The sequence below is a fragment of the Vollenhovia emeryi genome, unplaced genomic scaffold (assembly GCF_000949405.1).
Source record: "Vollenhovia emeryi isolate VEMERY1.0 unplaced genomic scaffold, V.emery_V1.0 DF939173.1, whole genome shotgun sequence".
In the NCBI taxonomy this organism is placed as follows: Eukaryota; Metazoa; Arthropoda; class Insecta; order Hymenoptera; family Formicidae; genus Vollenhovia; species Vollenhovia emeryi.
The window spans coordinates 358,217-384,475 of record NW_011967193.1 but is presented as its reverse complement, the minus strand read 5'-3'; the positions used below and the strand labels follow the sequence as shown (position 1 = coordinate 384,475).

Below are 26,259 nucleotides of genomic sequence, written 5' to 3'. Positions count from 1 at the left end.
ATACGAGCTAAACGATTTGAACAAGTTCATATCAAGTTTTATTACTTTAAATGTACGATTATTAATTTAAATATATAATTTATGTATATATTCAGTGATTGATAAACATTCTCATATGCGGACAACTGCGTAGGATTATACGAATTTTAAATAGTAGGTAATTGTGCTTGGACATTGGATTTTGTAATAATAAATATGTATTAGTTTGTGATATACATTATTTATTTTATATTTAGTAAAGATAACATTAAATCTGTATTACCGTATCATGTAATATTAAATGTACAACAATGTTTCCTTTCATCAATATTAATCTGTAATACTCAAGAAACATCTATCAAAAACTTGTCAAAAAGCTTCATGGTAGAACGCTGTTAGCGTTACTTCTGCAAGCACCGTACGTACAGAAGATTGTAATCGTACAGAGATTTTAGAAAAGGACAGAGGAAGTTACGAGGACGACGTTTCTTAAATAGATATTTCAACAACAAAACTTTGCATCTTAGGACACATAGTAAAAATGAAGATACCTGTGTTATATAATTTAAATCCAAGTTCGATTACAGTTAATAGGAACGGCTAAACTTTTTGGGTACCGCAGTGAGATGTGAGATCCTATAATCTCAGATATTCGCAACTGGCTATCACGCGTATAGATACAAAGGTACGATCTTATACACGCACTACGCGTGTCTCGGCGCGAGACATTACCGTGTCTTCGGATGCAATTGTAAAGTCCTCGATTGTTTAACAATGTCAATAAGTGATATCAGTTTAAAATACTTTTACGCGCATATTAAAATGTTTTTGTGGATGTATCGTATTATGTATTTCTTTGAAAGAATAACATTCGACGAAAAAAGTTCTTATTTATCGGGGATACCATCGATCGGTGCGACAATGTGTCCACGTCCTCTCTATGGATGGAAGAGGAGAATGTTTTTCTCTAAAGAGCAGCCCCGTGATGGAGAAACGATATGCCGTTACGTATCGACGTGCTTGTAATGGAGCTGTCGAGCAAATTTTCTGTGATACAGAGCCGGAGGCGCGCATCGTATCGCGTCGACTTTAAATACAATGGAAATCGACCCTTATCGCCTCGCCGTCACCTCGATGCTTCGAGGACGATCGGTTACTCATTATTCGCACTTAAATCCATCAAAAAGTTCGGAATGGAGAGAGAAAACATGCGCATTATTGTTTTCGAGAAAATCTTTTAAGGAAGAAAAATATATAATGAAAATCTATCGTTAGATATCAATCAAGGTGTAACAAATATTGTTTGATATCAATCAGAGAATAACACATGTTACCAAAATTTTCTGAAATAATTTTATTAAATAAATTCGACGATTATGAGCCACAGTTGCAACACACAACGCTCAAGCAAAACTTTCCAATGTTCTGTTTCAGGATCATCATGCGCAAGTTTCTGTACAATTCCTTCATCCTCGAACTGTTGCTGCTGACAATCTTGTTCGCATCGTCAGGCCTGGCGGCGTCGAAGACACGTAGCAGAAAGAAACTCGTCAAGGTAGCGAGCCCGGTGAACATTTGCGACATTCAAGGCCAGCAGTCGCCGATCTTTTGCTACTGCAACAACGTCACGCTGAATAATGCCAGAAACATCGATTGTTGGGTATTGGGCTACTTCGATCGGGATGACCCCATGTGGAGTCACTTCGCGACGTCGCAAGGTCATCTCGAAAAAATGACGTTTACGGTGCGTCAGAGCGGCAGCATCGACCACGTGCCCACTCGGCTGCTGCACGAACAGAAGAATTTGCGCGAGTTCGTGATCCAATATGGGAAGATCCCCGAGCTCGCCGAGCACACTTTTAGCAATCTCAACGAAATTACCCAGATCAACCTCCACCGCAATTCGATCACTGTGCTGCGCAAGTACGCCTTCGAGAACATGCGAAATCTCACTGTCATCAATCTCGACGATAATCACATCTCTGAGCTTGATAGGTACGGATAACTGATAGTTGGCTGGCAGCCGTAGAGATGGCTATGACAACTTTTTATCGAGCCTGTTAATCTAACGAACAAGACTTTATTCGTTATTTCTACTACATAAGTTCTATTCTCATCACATCATCTATTATTTGTGCTATTTGTTTTACTTGTTGTTGAGAAATACGGGTATAATGTACAAGCTTAAAAAATAATCTCAACAAAAGAACGTTGATTTACACACACACACACGATTTAATTATTAAAAGATTATGCGTGCTATGGAATTTAGTTTTTCCACGCGTTATCGCATTTTGATATTAAATATAAGTGCATTTTATTTGAGAATATTTTGCGTCCATTTATTTTAATATGATAATATACGAGAATATGCAATACCGTTTCGGATATATCAATGCAAGTGATAATTGAATTAAACGAATAAAAATTTGATGCAAAGAACTTGAAGCTGCAATACCAATTAAAACTTTTATATTAAAAACGGTTATTATTTTTACTATTAAACAGTGCCTATACATTGTATTATATATATATAATTATTTATAATACTATATCACGTCATTACATCTATTTTGGTAATTACTTTTTAAATTATAAATAGAAAATGTACATAAGGCTTCTATATAAAACAACTTAAATGAACGAAAGTAACGGTAGAGAACGTTTAGGCAATGTGAGCTGTCACCCGTTGAAAATGGTGTAAAAAATATATATATATATCGCATTATTAACAGATTTTTAATTCAAAAATTATATCGTGTAATAAACTAATTAAATAACTAGCCAGTTGGGTTGACTTAAAGTTTCCCGTCTCAATTTTTAATCCTAAAACCACATAATATCAAAATACAATTGTACGCTTCGGTCTGCAAAAACGACCCTCCTCAGCAATAAATTAAAGATTAAACATACTCCGAACCATAAAATTCGACGTTATGAGATAGCGCAACTCAATCACACTCATTATAATGACGGCTATGATGGGCTATCTCATAACGTCGAATTTTATGATTCGGACCGAGTGTGTTTAATCTTTAATTTATTGCTGAGGAGGGTCGTTTTCGCAGACCGAAGCGTACAATTGTATTTTGATATTATGTGGTTTTTGGATTAAAAATCTGTTAATACCAATGCGATATATATAAAAAAAATTTTTTACACCATTTTCAACGGGGACGGTTCACATTGCCTAAACGTTCTCTATCATTACTTTCATTAATTAACAAAGATCAGTAAAGAAGTAAAATTTCATTTAACTAACAAACGTGAATATGTACATAATATATTGAACAGTTTTGAATAATTGTTTACAGAGATACATTTGTGAACTTGGCGAGCTTACGCAAGCTGTACCTGAACAACAACAACATTAGCGTCATTCGCGACAAGGTGTTCTATTCCCTAGGCTCGTTGCAGGAACTCGAGCTGAGCAGCAACGAGTTGACAGGCATCTCACGCAGTGCGTTCCGTGGTCTGCGCAGTTTGCTACGCCTCGATCTACGCGGCAATCAGATCAGCACACTCCCCAATAATTGCTTTACAGAAATGCCGGAATTAACCGAACTCGAGCTTGATCAAAATAAGATCGAATTTATAGACACAAGAGCATTTGACAACATGTATAAGCTCCGGAAGTTGCGGCTCAGCGAGAATCAGCTGAGGACATTGCTGCCAAACGTCTTAACTGGTGCACCCGGCATTTCCTTTTTGGATCTTAGGGACAACTTGCTGAAGACTGTGACTTTTGACAACATTAAACCAATCGTGACCAATTTCTACCACAACAACAGCTACTTATACCTGGGCGGTAAGTACTTTAGTCATAATTCTTTATAGAATTGTAAGAAACATCTATTTGTAAATCTTGAAAAAAATTATCTTGAGAATTGTCAAATTTATCGTTTAGTAGAGGACAATTTTAAATAAAAATTGGATAAAAATTCGATAATGTCGCAAATATGTATATTCGAATCTAAAATAAGAATAAAAGATTACAATGTATCTCTCTTTGAGGACAAAGAGAGTTATTCAAAATTTTTGAATAGCAACGTTAAATCACTCGCAGTGAATTCGTGATCAAAGTAATGAGATTGACTGATCAAAGCATATCACCGTATCTGCATGTAGAAAACAGTCTCAAGTGCAACTGCAAACTCGCGTGGATTTGGGGCCTGCGAAACGAGACGAAGAACATGAAACTGAGGGATGCCCTGGAGGAGCTAACTTGCTTCCTTGAGAGCAATAATGCAACGCAGAAGATCTACCGCGAAGACCTGGAGAGAAATCAACCGCGCGGAATTTCTAGTAAGTTTTGCTTCACGCGTGAGCGCGTGCGCGAGTATGAATGCCTTTCGGCGAAATTTATCTCAGCTTTGTGTCAAAAAGGCAAAGTGCAAGATTTATTCAATCTAGAAGCGTATATTCTATCTGCTATACGAATATAAGACATAGAGTTCAATTTTATATGCACTTGTCGACAACAGTTAAGAACAAAGTCACTTCTTCTCGCATATATAAATCACTTTACCTGTTTTGCAATAGTGTAAAATGTAATTAAACTGATGAATGTCACATACAAAAATACTTTATGGTTTATTATATTAAACAAGAGAGAGAGAGAGAGAGAGAGTTTGTGTCGAATTTCTTATTTTATTAAACAGAATCATATTGTATTGCATTTACAGTCGACTACAGTAATTCGAGAGACGATAATAATGAGGACGACGACGGCAACGGCAACGAAGATGATGATTATTATTATGACCACGAGGCCGAAGATTCGCCAAATTTTCGCGGCAAGGTAGGATATGCACACCAGCTTGTTGAGATTGCGCATAAATTCGATGAACTTTTTCGAAATATCTCTTGCTACGTTAAGCCAACGGCACACGGTGCTATTTTTCCTACTGGATTGCTTGCGTTTGTCCTCGATGATCTCTTAAACTAATGAACCGATTGACTTGAAATTTTAACAAGTTTCCTTAACTAGTGAGGAGTGTCATAGGCTACGTATTTTCTGCTTTGCGTATCAGGAGAGCGCGCATGGGCAGATAATTTCTTTAAATAATTGATCGATCAATTGAAATTTTTACGCAAGTTCTCTTAGACTCTCGGAATGGTCATAGGTCATGTTATCCACTTTGCGCATCAGGGTACAACGCATGTGCAGCTCAATTCTTTAAATAATGCACCGCAATCATCAATTGTACCAATTGAAATAATTTTTAGGCAGATGGAGTGCTTTGAATGTTAATTTCTTCTACTTTCGATAATTTTTTAAAAAAGACTAAATTATGTGTTTCCAAAAACACATGTAAAATGTGGATAAAAATTAATTGCCCAAAAGACTATAGGAGAGATATTTACGCGACTATTTTTCATTTTCAAACAAATGATAAACAACATGACAAAATATTTGCTACATTCATATACTTAAAATGATGTAACTATTCACTCCGCATTTCCAAAAGACAAGTTGCCACTCACAATCAGAAGCAGGATACCCCTGGTTAGAAATTTAGGGCTCTTCTTGATAATTCGTAAAATTGAAGTTTCTTTTTATCACGCGAGAGCCGTGCATGTGAAACCGCGGGCGAGGCCGCGGGGCATGCTATTTTATATATACTTGTAGTGCAAAATTCTATATGGTTAGAATCGAATATCTCAAAAATAATACATACAGGCCATATAGTAAAAGCTATTGGATTTTGTCTGTGTCGTTGGTTCAATTAATTTTTGTACTGTACACATACGCATAGGTATGTTATATCCTGTGGACAAAACGTCAGAATCTCTTTAATTGATTGCGTGATACTACGTAGATCATTTTAATTTTGATTTGCAGAACAATCGTAACAGTGAGCAGTGCTGCAGCAAGCATCTATTCGAATTGAAGCCAGAAGATTTGCCATGCCCAAAGCGTGAGGATTTGATGGCTTCCGAACAGCCATCCAGTCACCATGAAAACGCTCGCGTGGGCTCCGGGTCCAGCTGGTTTAGCTCCAGTTCGACCTCGGTCAAGGCCGGTCAGTCCGTCCTCGTTGCCTCATTGCTATTGCTAGCCGTACTTTTTTTCACGTAGAAGTGGCTAAGCGCTCCAAAATAAAGCGATATTAACGCCATTCTACGTCCCGATATGCTCGAGTGAGCAAATGGAAAATCGTACATATAAACGAAATGGGACGCGAAAGAAAGTGTATGTTTATGCGTGTGTATGTGTGGGTGTGTGTGCGCGCGCGCGCGCGCGCACTTACGTAGGAGACTAACTGGACAACCAAGAGACGTACCTTCGAAACTTTCCAGGGCGCTTACAGTTATCGTTTATTACACGAGGTCTCTCTTAAAAAGAACTTTAAAAATGTTGCACGAACGTGACTGCGTATTCAATAATGCATAGCGATAGGCAAGATCGCTAAGTCACAATTGCGCAGCATCGAAACGCGGATACATTTCTACGTTATTTTTAAACTTTGAAAATTGTTTTTTACATCTCGTGCATTTACCATTTTTTGAAATATGCTATCATGCAGAGGTTAACAGGCCAATTAATGAGATATTTTTCTTTTGTAATAATATCTACATATTTACTGTGTTTTCAACGTAAGCCGAAACGGTAGCATAAAAATGACAAGGTTGCACATAATGTTTTATTTTACATAATATTGATCGACTTCGGGCTCAAATACGCTCCCTATAGTGTATGTCATTCCCATATTTGTACAGTATGTATGCATAATTTTACTGTATGCATTATAGGAATACTAAAAAACACCGCGTTTCTCGTTAGCTATTTCGCTTGCGTAACTACTGCCATTTACCGTAGTCCATTATCATATTCAGCTAATTTTGTCCGAGACAATGGGTCCAGCAATAACGACTCCGAATATTGATGTAATTACAAACTTGCCAGAAATTGAGATATTGCCGTATAATTTAGAGTTAATATTAAAATTGTGATAGTGAAAATAAATAACTGAATTTTTAATTTTTGAAAAATAATTACAATAATCGTCCCTCTTTTTCAGTGGGTTTATTCGCTCTATCTTTAGAAGTAGATCCAACGTTTTGATAGAAGTGTATTTTTAATTACGTTTTTTGTCTTCTTACAGCCTCTTAGGAGAGGATGCCATGAGATATTAAATACTGCATACTGCCAGTTTTGCGCGCTCAATTTTGTGAACGGTTGTAAAACTTTGATATAAACTTACATGATATTTGTTTTAATATTGCTTTTCGATTTTTTATAATCTTTTAAACAACATCATAAAACATATTGAGCATTGCCAATTCTCATTAATTAATCTCTAAGACTATGATCAAATCCTCATACACTCCACATTCTTAATATCTCTATTCTCAACATCCCCATACTCATTATAACAATTATGAACTCCGTATTCTTAACATCTGTTCCTGCGCTGCTATATGTATATGAATGTTAAGGGGATGCTGGAGTGATTCTGCACTTTTGCACCTTTCTAACCTAAAAACTGTCAGTTCGCGGAAACATTTGTGTAATATACAAATTAAATGGCTTACGTGTACAGATCGAAAGCAGCTCGCTATTCCGGCCAAATGAGAGAACAATATGGCATCACTGAAACTACGTTTGTAAGTCTAATAAAAAATAATAGTGAGCAACACACATGCTACATGTACTGTATGTATGTGTTGCTCACTATTATTTTTTATTAGACTTACAAACTTAGTTTCAGTGATGTCATATTGTTCTTTAATTTAGCCGGAATAGCAAGCTGCTTTCGATCATCTGTACACGTGCCATTTAATTTGTGTATTACACAAATCGTTCCACGAAACAGACAGTTTTAAGTGCAAAAGGTGCGAAAGTGCAGAATCACTCCAGCATCCCCTTAATGATTCATATTTATATCATATAACCGTGATCACCTGACTATAATTAAAGAAATCAATGAAAAATCGAAGGATGCCGTAAGTAAGAGGGTTCCTAGAAAATTATATAATATAATAAAGATTTTTTTATGTACACGTAAGCATGCGTATACATATATGCACGTGCATATCGTGCCACGCATCGAATTCAACGTGCAGGCGCGAAGAAGAGAAAGAAATACAGCAATTATTTTCTCATTTTATTTAACTTGACTTTCCCCCCAGAGTATTGTCGGCATGGAAATTCGACCCAATCATTTTTTTATCAATTATGTCTAATGGCTAATTCATATTTATTTCAGGGTTGTAGGAAGGCGTCCCAAATATGTTTCCGAATGTGGAGGTTACTCCTTATCGTAATATGTTAAGAATACGGAGATTTGATTGTATTACTACAATATTTAGATTTGGATACATTATTTTTAACATTAAGTCAATAGCGATGATTATCTTACGATTATCTTACGATGGACAGGTGGTTTTCAATCCTCGTAAAACTTAATATCTTGAACATCAAGAACATCAAGAATTGATATAGTTAAAACATTTTTAAGGAAAACTTGAGAATGACACGGATACGATCAGGATTTAATATTGTTTTAGATATTTAGCAACAAAAGGGACAAAGGCAATTGGATTAGTTGATTACGAAAGTGCATAAGTCATGTTGACTAACTTTTTGAAAAATCGCAAAAACATTTTTCTCTTAATTTTATCGTAGGTGTTATTTCAGTACGCATTTGACGCTTAGAAATAAGTGCTTAGGAAATGTCTCTAAGAAAGCTGAGTAATAATTATGCATCTTTTTTTTAAACGTTGCCTGCAAGAGATGTCAATATTTCTGTAGCCAATAATGCAGTCGATGCTTTTCTCGTATATAACATATATTGCGGATCAAGAAATTATGTCATGTTATCTCAATTTCATAAAAGTGATGTCCATTTTATAATAACTGATTCAATTATATACGAATTATTTAATATTCTATATAATTAAAATATTCTATTTCAATAATATAATATTTCTGTTTACTCTGAATGTATAATTATATTATACTTAGTAGAAGGAAATATATACTTTTTATCCTACGAGATATATTTCTTGGTATATGTGAAATGAGACTGAAAACAAGGAACTTTTCGAGCGCTAAGCGTTTTTATCATTCTTCTTACGAGATTATAATCGTGATGTTTTTGCGCGATATTTAGCGAGCAATTTCACAACGATTACGTCTACGATCTGTTTGTTTGAGGTGCACTTTCTTGCGCTTTTTTCATAAAAGCATTTAAACTAAATGGACTTATATTTTAATCTTTGAATGAAGATGAAGAAGAAAAGGAATGAAATTAAAAACGGAAAGCGCAACTGGAGCGAACAGACGTAATTTGCAACAATCAATTAGTAAGAAACGCACGATATGGATAACGTGAAACATAGCCTACCCCTATGGAACAATGATAAAGAAAAAAATTATTAATAATGTTGAGGTGTTGTTTGTCATAGTATATGCGTTGCCATAGTATCGTGATAATGTTTATATAATATATGAAACGTCGAGTCGTAAAACGACATCGAAGGAGACGCAAGAAAGTCAACTTTCGCCTGTTTTTCAAATTATGTATGTATGTTATGATTTAATCTAGACAGATCTCATCAGGTCTATTAAAAAATATAATTTGCAAATGTTTGTAGTCTAAAAGTATTTTCTGTTTGACATTTTTTAATTTTTACACACAAAGGTCTAATTACTCAAGTCTTTTTAAGAAAAGCAATTTTATACACATTCTTTACTTTAACATGTTTAAATTGCTTTACAATTTAATAGCTTTTACTTTTTAAATATCTAAAAAAATATCGTAATATTTAACGTTTGAATTTGAATTTTATTATTTCTAATAAAAATGCAAAATGTCCTTTTATATTTACATGTCTTTTAATTATACTTTCAAATTGCATTATAGCTAAGAGGCTTTATGAATGATGGAAATATTAAAAGACGGATTAGATATGTGTATAAGAACAAAAAAGTTACGCAACTAAAAAATGCATAAAATTATGTTCTAATCATTTGACTAATTTGTTTTTATCCCTCTATATATAAAGAATATGTACAAATATAAAACAATATTTTTGTGAAATTGCTATTTTACGTATAGTTTTTATAGCTTAAATTAATAAATTAACTATTTAAAATCATTGCCACGGTAAAATGCGTACTCTTTCTGATTTTTTAATGAATAAATCGTCGATTCTTGCTGTTCGCTCGATGCCATGGTGCGGCATGACACCTGTTGTCGATTGAAAGAAATACGCGTATAAATTGAAAGGGGTACTGCGTGCACAACACGTTACTGGGTCGTTTATAAGATACAAAATTAAGCCATAATAAACAAACATATTTAGGGTCATAAATTTCCGATGAAAAGAAATATTATTAACTAATTTTCTTTATGTTCTCGTGACTACTGAGGCACGTATAGTCCGACGAAACATTCAGGACATTTTATTAGGACCATTAATTATATCTCTATAGATGACTTCTCGTTAAAAAGAAACAAGTGATAAGCGAGTCCGATCATGTAAGGCATTTAACTTATAGATACCAAAGATAAGAAAAGTTTGGTGTTAGCTGTTAGGAATCTCTCTCTCGTACACGTTTATGATCTGCCTGGTCGCACTAAGTAAAATACATAAACTAAGTAATTATTAAATCTGGTAAATGAATGCAAATGCGTACACTGTCACTCTCGAGTCGCTGTAAGTCAAAGTAACACGGGACCCCATGAATTTTCCATAGGGTTTCCTTCTTTCTCTTTTTCTCACTCTGCTATTCTTTCATATTAGTAAAACTATTGAACGAGAAAAGAGATTGTCATGAAATTGAAGATTAATTGGCGACTGGATTACAAATTCAATTAGGAAATTAATAATTAAGATAGATAATCGAACAATTTGCTATCTTGTTTTCCATAATTCACTCTGCAATTCTCCCGCTTTATCTCTATCCTACAATTTTCATATGACTTTTAATATGTATCGCTATATCAGACGCGTTTATTCGAGTAAATTGATTTATTAAAGCAACTACATTTTATATATTCGACATATATGCGCGTTTCAATATATGTCGGGTACATTTTATAACGTACCAAAACATATTCCTTGGGAGAATGCAATGATTTTTCATATATGTACAATTAATTGAAGTTAAGTGAATACAACTATAGTAAATTAGGTTTAGTCTACTTATGGATTTACCGTCAAGCTATAATATGTATTATATGTTCTTTTGTAAGATTTAACGATAATCGGAAATAAATTGTCGAAAAACATAGAAACTGTATACCATTCCTTCACGTCCAATAATTTATTCCCGGCGAAATTCATCCTATCAATTTTGCATTGCCCAGTAATATTAATAAAAATTGTTATAAAAAATTGTTATGGGAAAATGATTATTCTCATACACTTACTTATACGGTGGAATTCTTTATTCTGTTTCCTTCGGTGCGTTTTAACTCAGTCTTTATTTTAAAATATTTCTCGAGTACTTGATTTCTACTCTCGCAGACATTTTCCATTATACACTAGCTATGTAATCATTTAATTATACACAGAACAATGAATGAACATGGTACGCAAAATTTTCATTCCACGTCTGTATTATTAGAACAATAGTACGAAATGAATCAAAATATAAAGGTACTTGAAATTTAGTATATTATATTACAGAGATATGAAGAGAATTATTTGTGCAATGTGGAAGGTGCAAACAGGTACTATTTATTAAGTAAAGTAATTATATTAGAATATGCTATAATACTTAATATTTTCATGGAAGCTTAAATACTATCGTGAGACTTGCACTTTGTGTATTATATATTGCGCATTATATACACATGTTAAATATTGCCCATGGTTATATGCTCGTTGGGACGAGTGTTATCGTTTCGACTTTTTCCGAATTCGTGTGGGAAGGAGTCATCTTCCAGTTCCCAGACTACTTCATCGTCAAATTTCTGCTGCTCGGTAACCCAACCGCACATCATTGTGCGCAAAAGTAAACCTATAAAATGAGTTATGTCAGATGAAATAAATAAGTGAAATCAATGGAGTGATAGAAATAATTGACTCAAACTAGACAAATTATAAAATTCAATTTCAGAACAAAATAAGTTTTAATTAAAACGTGGAGCAGCCGTTGACTAATATTAGTTTATGCTAGTAAAGGTCTGAACTAATTTTAATATACCGACTTTTATGTGAACCAAAAATCAAATTGGCGATTGTTAGTGCATATAGGAAAGAAAAATAATTGTATTACTACACATACATCAGTGCTTCAAGCTCGAATTGGTCTTTAATTAGATTTTATAATCTATATAATTTAGTGGAAAAAGTATTGCATTATTGAGTTTATATCAAAGAGATGTATGGAAAAAAAGAGAAAGGAGCGACAAGAGAAGAGAGCAGAAGGATAGTGACAGGAAAAGAGAAAGGAAAGAAGGGAACAGGAAAGCAGAGACAAAAAAGGAAGAAAAAGTACAGAAAGAGAAGAAGGGAAAGAGAAGGAGAGAGAAATGTGGCAGCAGAAAGAGAAGATATGAAAAATACAGGAAATGAAAGATCAAATAGGAGACGGAGAAACATAAAGAAAGAGAATGTCTCTAGCATCTCACTATAATTATATGAGATTATGTTAGAAAATTATCTAATTTTTTCTATTATACGTTGTAAAATAAATTAATTTTTTATTTATTATGACTGTTCTTTGATAGATTTATGAAATGTCAAAAATTCACTTCTTCATTGATAAATAGCTGCAATATTCATGACAAATATTGAATTATTTAATATTAATAAAATTTATTTTGCAAGAATGTAAAGTATGCATTTATTTATTAATAAAAAGTAAATAAAAATCAAGTTTTTATCACATTATGTTTATAGTATCAAATAAGCGAAGAAACTACTTTATTTCAACGTACGAATAAAAAATTCATAAAACTGCTTATTTTTATCAATAATTAAATTGGTTATAGTAATAAATTCTATTTGAAAATTCATTGAACAGAATAAAAATTTTCTTTTATATCTCTAGTGTTTGTCACAATATGCGCCGTGGAGATTGATTAGAAGTACCCGTTATTAATCCAGAAACAATAGAGATCCCAAGGGTGACCGCCAGCGCCAGTAATTGATATCCCGCTTGCTGATACGCCGTCCTATTGAGTCCCGGTGATATTCCATAATTGTCGCGCATCTCGCTAATTTTTGCCTCTGAGCTTGGCGCTCGTGCAGGAAAGATCTATTAAAATAAATGCCATTAAAAATGATTAGTTTCAATTAATAATTATTATAAATTACTATATGGCATAAAATTTGTAATATCTTAAAAGAACATTTGGTTTTTAATCATTTTATTTTTAAATTCTAAATGTTTATGCATATGTTTTGGTAGAAAACAGATATAAAATAAAACTAAAATTAAAATACATTTTATCATATGTTATACGTAAAATTTTCCTTTCTTAAAACAGATACAGTTTACTGAGAAAAAGTATACAAAATTCACACAGAATTATAGGCTACCAAGATCCAGCTCGACTGACAAAATAACATTTTTTTTCTAATTAATTGTAATAACAGATATAATTGAAATAGTTAGATAATGTTGAATCTAAAATGACTATCATCTCTTTATACGGACGGGATTCTGTGCGGTACATTATCGCGAAAATGATTAAAAATTTCGTTGGCCTAATTATCGTTCCGCACAGCAACGTAAATGAGAGTTAATTACACGAAAACGACGAAATGATTAATTCAAGGCAACGGAATTACGTACTTCGTACAGAGAGTAATCATAAGAGGCTTCTGTGGCCAGACTTGCCATAAGAGCCCCAAAAAATGCAGCCAGCACACCCGGCATCCCATGTAAATTATGCACCCCGCAAGTGTCATGGATATGATAACGTTTCTGTATAATTGGCTGAAAAAGGTAAAGAAATTGATATAGTGATTCAATAGAAAAGGAATAGGTAAATATATTTTTGAGATGATTTTAAAAGTTTAATTAAAGATTTAAAAAAATATGAAAATAATACAAAACGCGGTTTATAAGTTTTAGTACAAAGATTAGGAATAAAAAAAATTTAAATTAGAGAAAGAATTAAATAAAAACAAGCAAATGAAATATTGTATTTATATTATTAATAGATCTCTTTAATATATGCCCATAACTTTGCACGGTCGTGCAATTTATTCGTTGAAAAGTCCTCAATTGATGATATCTAACTTCTTCGTCAAGCTGTGGTGAATGTCTGGAATATCGGCAAACTGTTGTTGAACTTTTAATTGCATTTTTAAACCAAAAATAAAAATGGATGAAGAGTACTTTAAATAAATAACTAAATTATGTGTACCTATTTATATATTTCTTATACATACAGGAATCATGTAAAATAAACCTGTTTCCGACATCTAATATATTTTGGTACTATTTTAAAAGAACTATAATGGATGTAAATGTTTAAAAACTGACAATATTCTTGAACTATCTAATGTATTATATATTCCGTGTGCTCAAAGTACTTTTTTTTTGTTGGCATAGCGAACAGAAGTTTATACCTATAATTACAGTTACATCAACAGATTCACCTCACTATTTTTTTGTACAAAAGTATTAAATGTAATCATAGTTTGCTTGTGGCAATTTTTAAATATATGATCATCGAAAAGTTAATATTTTATCAGATGTTTCATTTTAATTTATTTTGATGAGTTAAACATATAAAATATCTTGTTGATAAAACTACTAATTTTTTTACTAGTGGTTTTAAGTAAAGGATAAAAAGATATGTATTCAAGAACAAGAGTGACTATTTGATTCCATGATAATCTCCGTTATTACCGTAAGATATTTGTATCCCAGCACACTAATAATACCGGATACAGCGCCAATGGTCAAAGCACCCACTGGTTCACACATCATACCTGTGTGCAGTGAGAAAGTCCGAATTAGAAAAAGGCCCTTCGTGAACAAGAGGACAAGATATATAATTCGATGGAACTAATAAAAATATATTTGTACACGGAAAGAATTAAGATAATTAAAGAAGATCAATCACTTTCTTATTGTCGTGCGTTATGAGGTTTTGTATATGACATAAAGACCACACGTAAGTAATATACGTATATAATATTTATTGATTTCTTCATGTTAAAAAGGTAATAGTCGTCTTGCATACCTGCAGCTGTGCCAATAGCTACGCCTCCAGCCAGAGTCGAGTTTTGCACGTGTACCATGTTGAATTTGTTGTCCTTGGAAACCAATGCAGACACGGCGAACGTGATCACGCAGCTCGCGGATATTGATAACAGAGTGTTGATTATAGCCCGCTGTTGATCATCTCCCGTCAAAGCAGCGCTATTGAATGACGGCCAAAATAGCCATAAGAACACCGTACCTAAAGGCAATGGTTAATCATGTATCCTATTATCGCGAAGAAAGATACAAATTTTATTTAATAACATATCTAATCCTTATCATTATTACAGATACGCAAAACATATTTGGTACCAATCATGGCGAAAACATCTGACTGATAGTTCGAACCCTCCAAATCATGTTCCTTCGGTTTATCTTTCGTTCCGAGTACAAAACTAATTGCCAATCCAAAATACGCGCCAAACACGTGAACAAACATACTATCGCCAGCGTCAACAGCCTAAAAATGTGAACGAAGTTTATATAAATAATGTTTCTTTACAGGAAAGTATATCGTGTAACACTTATAATTAAGGATAATGCTGTCGTTTATTTTAAAATTTTCAAATAACATCGGTGCTATAAGATAGATAATTATTTATCTTTTAATTATCTAGAAATCTATTGTATATGATAATTTTAATTAGTTATACTTTATAACAATATGCAGCGAAATAAGAAATGTTAAATCCATATTTCTACAATAAAATCTAAAAAAATGTTTAATCTTCTTCCTTTCTCTCTTTTCTGTGTTTGCTTAAGCTTCCTGCTCTCCTCGTTTTATTTGTATCACTGTGTATTTTTTATTGACCCAAGCAAAGCGACATAGATTATGTTACCTGATAAACAACTTCATTTATAATAAACATTCGTCAGAATAATTATATCATGGGAATAACTAACGGTTGCGATAACTTTTAGAAATTTTATAAATATATTTTCAATAGATTTTTTATTATTTTGAAATATCTCTCTTGATTACTTAATAGTAGATTTTGTTTTACCGTTGACGATTCTCTGGCAAAACCAGAAATAAACTCACCATAAACAGATTCTCGCCCACGTACTTATTAATGGTGAACATGATCAACTCTACTATTCCCATGAACACCAGTTGCATATAGGTCACTTTGCCTAGAACTGCTCCCATGGAGATAAGCGGCGTAGCGACGGCAACGTCAGCACTAAGCAAACTAATAAGTTTCGCAATAAGCGTAACGAAGAAATGTTTTCATTTAATTGTTATATATAAATCATTTGTTTATTTAATTTTAGTGTAGAAGCAAAAAGAATGTTTCTTTATGCAAAGTAAAACTAATCTAAAATATTAATTATCTCATTACTTTGCCTCCACTTTAGTCTTTAATGCAATACGAATCAAAATAAAATACTGACCTGTCTAATGAGAGATAAGCTTTGCTGCCCAATTTTAAGTTCATTATACCGTCGCAGAGTAGAGCAACCTGGACGAGAATTGCGCCTACAAGGAAGGTCAGGCCAACAGCGCTCTGGCTGTATCTCTTTAGGAACGTCATCAGAAAGCCAAAACCGATCCAAATCATCACGTGGACATCTTGATACACTATATGATTTTAGCCAAATCCAAGAACAAAAAAAGAGCGTAGTGTAAAGCGATATATTCGCGACAATTGATGCATTGATAAGTGCATAAAGATTCCTTACTTCATTGTTTAATCTGCCTTAATCGCATGTAGTTACACAATAATTAATCGCAGTTCATAATAGGATGATGATAAAATATGTAATTTACAGTTTGTATAGATTTATTCATAGATTTCCACGCGTTGCTTATGTATCTTGATACTAAATGATTTGAAAAAGGCTGCAGCAGAGAATACACTTAAAAAAATAAGAATTCTCTAAAATAAAATTCTTTGTAATATTAATTTTTGTCTTATTGTTAGACTCTGTTGTGAATAAATGTTATTTCATCACTGTAACTATATTATTATAGTCTTTATTTGTATGTATAAATTTTTCTGTATAAATATGTTGTATAATCTAAAGTGGATTTTCTTTAATTCTGCTGATGCAAAGAATCGAAAATTAATTATATGTATACAACCCAGTAAACACCGAGCATCAGTAACAGCATTTATGTTACAATTCCTCACTCAACAAGGTAAATATGTAATAATATAACACACGTGTCATAATAATTTACATCAGTTGAGTGAGAAATTATAACATAAATGTAATGTAACTGTTGCTCGAAGTTTACTGGGAAATTATTATCTATAATTATATATTTCGTTAATACATTTCGTTTAATGTATCATAGTAATATTTGTTTCATATATTTCCATTTCTGTTGTTTCATATATTTCCATTTCAATCTCTATTGCTTTGTACATTTTACTTCATGCAGAATCGTATGTATTGAGATTTTCCTTCGTCATTAATTGAAATGTTTAACAAAAATTTGTTTAGTATCACCTTCTATTTTTATTCTGTATTAATTTTTATAATTTTCATTATTTCTTTCCAGTGTAAAACATTCTCATCATTTTAATAATAAAAACATCGAAAATCTTTCTTCCTTATAAGATTAAGATCATCGATGTGGCCAGACATCGATGTGGCTAGACAATTAAAACTAAAATTTTTATACTTTTACTTAACTTTTGAAACATTATATACGTTGCTTCAGATTTCGATAATAATTATACGTATTTCTTGTTATTTTAGGGAATTTTTTGGGGGGGACATGAAGAGGGCAGGATAAATCAAAAAGATGAGTTAACAGTAAGAAAAAAAATAATAGCAAGAAAAAGATAAGGGAAAAATAGAAATTGTGGAAAATGACACTAATACAGAACTTACATGTATATCTGACAGATAAAGAGTTCAAGTTTCCATTCAAATGAGGTGCGAAGCTATTTTGTCGATTACTGGCGTCCACCTCCGGGGCATAATTATATACGGCAAGAAAAGCACACAACAGAAAGCCCTCGATAAGAAGAAGTATGATCGCGTGTTCTGACCCGTCGCACATCCTCATTCGTACCACCATTGTGCAGAGATCGACTATACGCCAACGAAGCCACCGCATTGTGCGGCGTGTCATGCGGCAAATGCGCTCGGTCATCGTGAATTCTTTAAAATTATTGGCATTTTCGTACTTCATGGAGATTTCATTTCGGTGTATATGTACAATACACGAATTTAATTTGTCGTACGAGAAAGTATACGTATTACTCGTAATTTCTGATTAACGTCATTCTTGGAATATTAAAAAAGAATTAAAAATAAGTTAAAAATTTTCCAGTCCAAAAGGATGAAAAGTTTTTATTTCATTCTTTATAGATACACTTACAACTGCTAGAATGAATTTATATTAATTTTGTGATAATGCAATTGTTATTAGGCAGTTATTTCTAAAAACAAAAATGTATTGCGCGTAAATTAATTAAAATTACTACTACGAAGTTTAATTCTCTCTTCAGAAATAATTTTTAATAACTAATACTTTAAACAAATATTTTAGATCTTTTTTCAATTAAATTTAATATAAAATTTTTCGCAATCTTTTTACAGCAATCTTATTTCGTCATATTCACAGAACAGTTATGATTTATTGATTATAATAATGTATTAGTTGAAAAAGATTACGTGATTGATGATCCATTGAGTTTAATGATAAACTTATTATTCCAATTAGACGGAAACAACGTTGACATCACAATTCGTTGACGGATGCCGAAGATGGACTGTTCCCGACGACTGGCACCAACAACGTTTCTCCAACCAACCTCTTATGCACATGATAGCAGGTAGATGATAAAAATAAGAAAGGTCAAGGAAACCGTAACTGTGTTATTCACATGCTAAAGTGTATATTCTTTCCTTTGTGCAACGCATATGAATGTATACATGTGTAAGATAATCTACTTAAATTTTTCAACGCGACCTTTTTTCTGTTCGAAATATAGTCATTTCAAAAAATGTTTTAGGTTGAACGTACTTTATTTCGAATATGATTATCCTATGATTAGTATAATTTTGTTTCAGACGCTTTGTTAAAATTTTAAAGCAATTTCTATTTGTTTTAAATAGAAAACGTATATATTTTTGCATATATCGATTTTTATCTCATTTTACTTCTTTCTTTTGACAGTGAACAAGAGTTGTTAAATATTTCTCTTTGCTCTTTCTCCTTCATCTTTCCTTTTCTTTCACGGAAAAACAAATAATTTAATGGAGAGTCTTAAGTTTTACTTACTTGGATAAACTCGTAATGGATCGTCAGATGGTTTCTTGGTTTGACCAGATTTATCAGCGGTACCTAGAAGTATATAATTAATATCGATATTTTATACGCAACAATTTTATAAAATTTTTCCAGAAAAGAATTTTATTTTTGCTATTTAATTCTGAATTTATATTCTTCAACTTGGTAATAGTCTGCACGTATTTATGAACAAGAACATGAATTTGGCGACGATCATGTATTACATCACTAGTGATTTTTACATAACTATAAAATCACAATATTATGCAACTGTGGTTCACGTAAATGCATTTATGTATTTGTGTGTGTTTTATATACTACCATTGTGATTTTTGAGCAAATTAGCATTCGCCTCTGGACCATATGTCATCATCGTTCCTATTAGCGCGATTAGGATAATTTCAAGCAGAAACAGCATTAGTACCTGCTGCTTTCCAGTGACCGCCGAAAACATTATCTGCAAAAGAGGAAAACTCTATGTATTTGAGTCGTTAAAACTGTTATTTTTACTACGATTACATTATTAGTTTGCTATCAAAGATTTCTCGCTGATGTATTCTATTTTGCTTACGAGTGACACGAGTTTTTTATTTATAGCTAGTTTTTAATAATGGACAACTTGAAAAAAGGAATTATCTTTTTACTCCATTTTCGGTATTGTTATTATGATGTAGTTTTAGTTTTCATTGTGACAGTTTTATTATTTCTTTTTATGAAATTAAGAAATTTCTCTTTAAATTACCGAAATAAAAATGATTTAATTACTCTTATTTATAATCATTGTATTATGTATAATAATTTTTTATTTAGTATTCCTGGCGTGTTATTGAATTAAATTAAACATCTTATTCGATTACTGCATATTAAATTTTTATCTGTAAAGAGATCTGATTACATTTTTATTTAATGAAAGATGGATAACTTTCTAAATGTTATAAAGATTAAAAATATGCGATTGCTTAGAAGTAGTTGCCCATTTATATTTTTCTCTGATTAAAAATTTTTAATTATGTAATAATTAAAGATGATTTTCAAAAATGAGGATTTATAGATAAATATATCGAGAGAGAATAATTCGTCTTAAAAATCTAAAATAATATTCTTTTGTACACGTACACACATACATACGCACGTTTCTATACAAAGTTGTAATTTCTATGAGAGGACAAATATCTACATACACGCAATAATTTGCATATCAATCAGTACGATACCTTTCCCATCGTGTTTCAATAATTCAGTTTAATCAAACTGTCAGTCACGCCTCTCACACCGATGATTTTCTGCCTCGCACATTCACTGAAAGAATACATTTTCTCACTCACCTATGCAAATTAATTTATACGCTCATCTAATTTTATGAGAAGCGTGAAAAATGCTATAAATCCAAATTTATTTTCATTCATGTTAATAATTTTAGTGAAAAACAGAAACTAAATACACTCATCATCACATTTGTGTTCGTCCACCGTTACATTAATAAATTTTATTATTGACTAATTATATAAAATTATATAAAATATTTTTATCTTATTTCAACAACGTTTAAAAAAAATACAAATAAATTCTTGTATTTGTTTGCTCTGTGCATACGATTTTATTGTAGAAGCCACAGTACCGTAAGTCGCATACTGTCACAGTATAGTATAAGTAAGAACGGTAGGTATACTCACCCAAGAAGTTGGAAAATGAATATGTATGTAACAACCCAATAACATAACAATTGTAATGCGCTGTTTTGTTTATCTGATGATTAATTTTAAACTAGATAGGTACGTGTGAATATCGCAATATGTCATTAACTGAAGAAAATCCACGTATGATACGACAGTGTGTATGTCTTGTGAAAACATTTAACAAAGATACTTCATCGATGACTGTGACTTTGCGCTAGTTATGTCAAGATTTCAGTTGAAATATTGTGTCAAGTATCAATATAGTTGTTAATTAATGATAACAGTTTTAACAAACCGGTGGTATCAGCGATAAGCCACGGTCGTGCTGAGATCTCTATCAGATATCGTTCTCAAGTTTTCACAATGTATACGCGCCGCTGTATCGTGTAACATTCCATAATTAATTTGCCATATATCCTTTCTACAACTGCCAAAATGCAACTGACAGGAACGCATACATTCAAATTGACAGCTCATTCAAATCAGTCAGTTACATTATATTTCCCATCCTGTATAAATATGGTAACTGCACGATAACTGATGGTACATAGTATAAGAAATGTAATTTATTTTTAATTATTGTTCGATTCAGTTGAACCGGTAAAGTCATTAAATCAATATTATTATTCCAAGTTGTACGTGCATTCGTAAATAAAAATATATCAAATGAATAAAATTCAAAAGGCTCTACTGTGGTGAACACAATTTCGAAGAAATAAGGACTAGAGGGCCGTGAATTTATGTAATAATTTTTTAGTTGTCCGTTTGAATTTGTAATATCTATTATTTTTAACCTTTCAGTAGCTCGTTTTATTATTGGCCTTTCTCCTTCATAAAAGTAAAATAAATTAAACAGTATACTTTAGAGAAAACATGTTCCTTTTATCAAAGCATATGGTAAAGAAAATATACGTATATAAACTTGCGGGAATAAATATTGTAGAAAAAAAAAGAGTTGAGTTTTTGATTTGTTGTATACAAATATACAATTTCATTGGAAAGATTGAAAATATTTTATTTTTATATAACTTGGCAAACATGAGCCTTCAAAACTTTTTAAAATTATTAAGATCGTCAATAATAAAATTAATGAATTGAGGATTACACAATAAATCCATCTTTTTTAAAGAGAATCCATATATGTATTTGAACATATTATGACATTTTTCACATCATATTGCATATTCTATATAGATTAGAATTTTGTTTTGTATATTGTGTCTCTCCTACGTACATACTAGTAAATACAGAATACCACAGTGTTAAATTTATTAAATTCAAATAGCAAATTCAAATGGTCAAAACAAGAGCTACGGTGAAAATGGTTTTGTTGAATAATCTATATTGGTACAGCTGGTATAGATGAAGTACGTTTCTATACGCTATTGTTTATCTTTCTATAGTGGACAGGATCCAATTACACTGCAGCCGCGCAAGTCCAATTGTCACTGACTTCACTTTATGGGTACACATTATTTCTACTGGACCATTACACTTATACATTTCAATACAAGAAAATTCACTCTTTGTCATTGAATTGAGTCACTATAACGCCGAGCGTTTTACATAACATTAATCATAATACAACATACAAGTATAGCAATAACTGCAAAGTTATTACCCAATTTCAGATCTTGTTTTCACTCTGAGCGGGCCGTTGTCGACGTGGGAAACGTCGCTCGTTGCACGATGTCGCAAATCGTTCTGCCTTGTTTAAGCCTCGTTTAAATATCCCTACTGAGGGTCGCTCCGTGATCATCACGCCTGTTTATATGAACCCCAAGCCGTAGTAAATTACCAACAATTGTCATCTTTATCTAATTTCGTGTGTCCTTGTCATTTCATCGAGATACTTGATTTCCAGAAATAGGAGAACTCGAGAATTGATCTACGTATTCGAATCTCGAGACTAAAATTAACTTACACTGGTAATAATTCAGAAACGAGAACTTAATCAATTGATGCCGGCATTTAAATTTTGATACGATTATTAATACATTTTAAAGTATCAGATTCTTTATCGTGTAATTAAATAAGTACCTTCTTAATTCTGTGTACATATATGTACAATAATAGATGAGAAAATATTATTATGAAACTTAACATGTAATCTGTTGTTAATTACAATATAATTACAATATAACCAAGTGGTAGTAACAAAATGATTTAAGAAATAATTACCAAAGTTTGCAATAAAGTTCGATCAATTCAAGAATAATAGGTCAACTGACTTACTGCTTGTCTTACTATTTACATTTTTCCATATGTGTAATACTATGGCTTGGAACATCTTCCATTATAATGTAATTTAGTATTTAATGAAAGCCGAAAACTTCGATATGATGAATATCAAAGATCCACTAATTATCTGAAATAAATATTCTCATTTGCTTAAGTCTAAGCAAAGTTCTGATAATTTGAAATTATTCGTGAATCAATTGAATTAAATTAAATTAAATTTAACTTACTCATTGGCGCTCCAGCAGGAATCACGATTTTTGGGTGGCAATTAACAAAACTAGTTATAAAAACATATGTACAGTCGTGGTCAAAAAGGTTGTCCGATAATAAATTTCGGAAATACAGTCTATCATGCGAGAGCTTTCACTCACGGATATGTGCAGTGACGCATTATTAGAGCAAAGGAATGATATGTACGAATACCTACGCAATGATACTTATGAATATTCCGAAAACTTATTGTAAACATCGAACAACCTTTCTGACAACGACCATACGCAAGGTTTTAATGTGGAGCTTCATGCTTTCATAGGGAAAAAATTCAAAATGTTTTGTTAGAGGTGGAGTGTAAGGTGGACCCCGCGTTGTATGAAAATAGAGACATTCTCATAGGTCTCTCGGAAAGTCGCAAACCCATGTGGAAACCGCACAACACGTGGACCTAGCTTCGCCCCGAAAGCAGGGGTCAATGTGGGGTGGGTTCGCTTTACGTAGAAATTCGCAAACCCACGTGGAATCCTACAACGCGTAGACCCAATTTCCAACAAAACTACTTTTCCGGATCATTGTGAACGTGTCTATGAATTTTTCATTCTTGTCAACGTTTTATTCACATACATAAATATTTATTTATTTAATTCACATTTAATCAGTGTAATATAATCAATTTATTATAATATAATATATGATTTATATATGTCTGATTTCTCATGTATCTGTCATCTTTATTATCTATAATAAATGGTGAAAAATTAATTATTTTTAACTAACTATTATGTTATGAATTATTATAAGTCTTAATGTGGATCTATGGCATTCTTTAATTTGTAGTCGCATTTTCATTTAACATTCAATTTGCTAACACTAACTGTTAAATTTATAAAATTAATTGTTGTTAATACGTTGAAGTACGTTCTCTATATGTGATTAATAAACTGAAAAATATACATATACTGATTATGTGGCGAATATATTAATCATGCAACAGCACAATTTGTAAAACACATATACATATAAAGCGGGTGTACAATATGCATAACGAAATTGTGTAATACAGATCGTTATTACAAAATTACTGCAATTATCATTAATCGTTTTGTTACAATTTTTCTCACTCTGATACCATTATCTTCACAGTTTCTACAATATAATCCCTTAATTCTTTTAAATACAATTATGAGTTTGCTTTTGTAGAATGTGTCTTTAAAAAAATTATAATTTTTCAAATTTCTTTGAAACATAACAAAAGCTATTTGTAAAATTTCTTTACAGATTAGATTATACCTTTTGAAATAGAAAAACCCTACACACAGCAAGCAGGAGTTACAACAACGTGCAATAGATTAAATAGGACTATTTTTCAGTAGAAAACTGGCTTTACAAACATATTATCTATTAACGATGACATCCTATACATCCTATACAACTGCGCGTGCAAGGATAAGAATGTGAGAGACCGTCTTTGATAGCAAACAATACTTACACGTAACCATTCAAATGCGGTTATAAACTATACGTCCTCGAATGTCTTAAGAAATAAATTCTATTGTAACACAGATTTATATCTATAGAATTACTTGCAACATAAATGTTTGCACTAAAATTTTTAAAAATTATTCATAAGATTTTATAAAAGATTACTTCCTCCTCTCTCTTTGCCACGTTTATTATATTATAATATTATTTTATTATGTATATTTATATGAACAATATAATTTGCATTTTAAGATAAATACAAAATTAATAAAAGCAATAAGATTTTAGAGCGCTGATTTAACAATTTATATAATTTAGCGATTGTTTCTATATGTATTTATATTTAGGAGAATGTAATTAAATACCAATCAATTTTTTTAAATACAATAATGTAAATCATTCTGTATCTTCAAGTATTAGAAATAATAATAAATTTTTATATAAGATCTAAAAAGTATTTTACTAATTATTAATGTTAACGAATTATTAATGTAATGCTGTTTATTAATATTAAAAGATAAATACATTTAAAAACGATATCCTTTTTTTGGTATATTTACGTATATATTATTTCTTTAATAGATATCTTAAAAAATATAATACAATTTTGTTCTTAAACTATTAATTCGTACTTACCTTTATTTTGTGCAACTGCTTTTCCAACAGAAATGATGAAAAGGTTGGATGGATAAACTCTCTTTTATGCTCACAGACTACTTTTACAGGGAACTATCTGTCTCTTTAAATCGCTTTTGCATCGTGAGTCTTAGATGAAATTTTGGAGGTCAAGCTGGTATCGACAAGAAATAATAATATGATTTTGCGAATGGAAACACGAGACGTCTGACCACGAGGACAAGCAAAACGATACTCGGCCGAAGAAACCGAATAGTTCAATGCCAGTGGGCAGATGACACGCGATCGATTTGCTCTGCTCAGGGAAATCGACGGTCAACATGTACCGATATAATTAGACTGTACGTCGAACACGAGACAAACAAGTCGCCATTTGTAGCGGCGTACTGACATTCTGTGACTTCTTCGGCTCCCAGTAATATATTTCTACGAGGAAGATATATGAGTCGCAACTAGAAGCTGCTTCATTTTCATAACAGTTTCTTACGCAAACGTGTGTAGGAATATCTGGGCGAGTAGAGTTAAACATAAGAGACAAGCGGAAAATTGGTAGCCTTGGGTGGGATCTATTTAACGCTTGTAACGCTCATGAACATTAT

The 26,259-nt window shown here is 32.1% G+C and overlaps 2 protein-coding genes across 7 annotated transcripts in view; one reads left to right on the top strand and one right to left on the bottom strand.

Annotated features, from left to right (window-relative positions):
• The window catches only part of LOC105563628 (connectin-like), a 141,903-nt gene extending 134,934 nt beyond the window's left edge, over nucleotides 1-6,969 (top strand). The window contains exons 4-8 of the mRNA XM_012015365.1: nucleotides 1,414-1,974; nucleotides 3,294-3,787; nucleotides 4,108-4,284; nucleotides 4,665-4,780; nucleotides 5,825-6,969. Coding sequence (XP_011870755.1) covers nucleotides 1,421-1,974; nucleotides 3,294-3,787; nucleotides 4,108-4,284; nucleotides 4,665-4,780; nucleotides 5,825-6,061 — 1,578 coding nt within the window. The 5' untranslated portion in view covers nucleotides 1,414-1,420 and the 3' untranslated portion in view covers nucleotides 6,062-6,969. The remainder of the gene's footprint in view (nucleotides 1-1,413; nucleotides 1,975-3,293; nucleotides 3,788-4,107; nucleotides 4,285-4,664; nucleotides 4,781-5,824) is intronic.
• A 4,394-nt stretch (nucleotides 6,970-11,363) lies between these two features.
• Nucleotides 11,364-25,912, bottom strand: LOC105563627 (ammonium transporter Rh type A). 6 transcript variants are annotated; one of them, XM_012015363.1, is made up of 12 exons: nucleotides 22,681-22,828; nucleotides 20,627-20,711; nucleotides 19,734-19,869; nucleotides 19,404-19,466; nucleotides 16,556-16,742; nucleotides 16,203-16,353; nucleotides 15,473-15,620; nucleotides 15,141-15,359; nucleotides 14,804-14,886; nucleotides 13,739-13,882; nucleotides 13,033-13,198; nucleotides 11,364-11,956 (listed from the first exon to the last, which is right to left on the bottom strand). In XM_012015363.1, the coding sequence occupies exons 2-12, from the start codon at nucleotides 20,633-20,635 to the stop codon at nucleotides 11,793-11,795; spliced, it is 1,470 nt and encodes a 489-aa protein (XP_011870753.1). In that variant the 5' UTR covers nucleotides 20,636-20,711; nucleotides 22,681-22,828; the 3' UTR covers nucleotides 11,364-11,792. The 6 variants fall into 6 exon arrangements, with proteins under 6 accessions (XP_011870753.1, XP_011870752.1, XP_011870751.1 ...); XM_012015362.1 differs by having other exon boundaries at nucleotides 22,710-22,828; XM_012015361.1 differs by lacking the exon at nucleotides 22,681-22,828 and adding an exon at nucleotides 21,086-21,778.
• Between the last annotated feature and the right edge of the window lie 347 nt (nucleotides 25,913-26,259).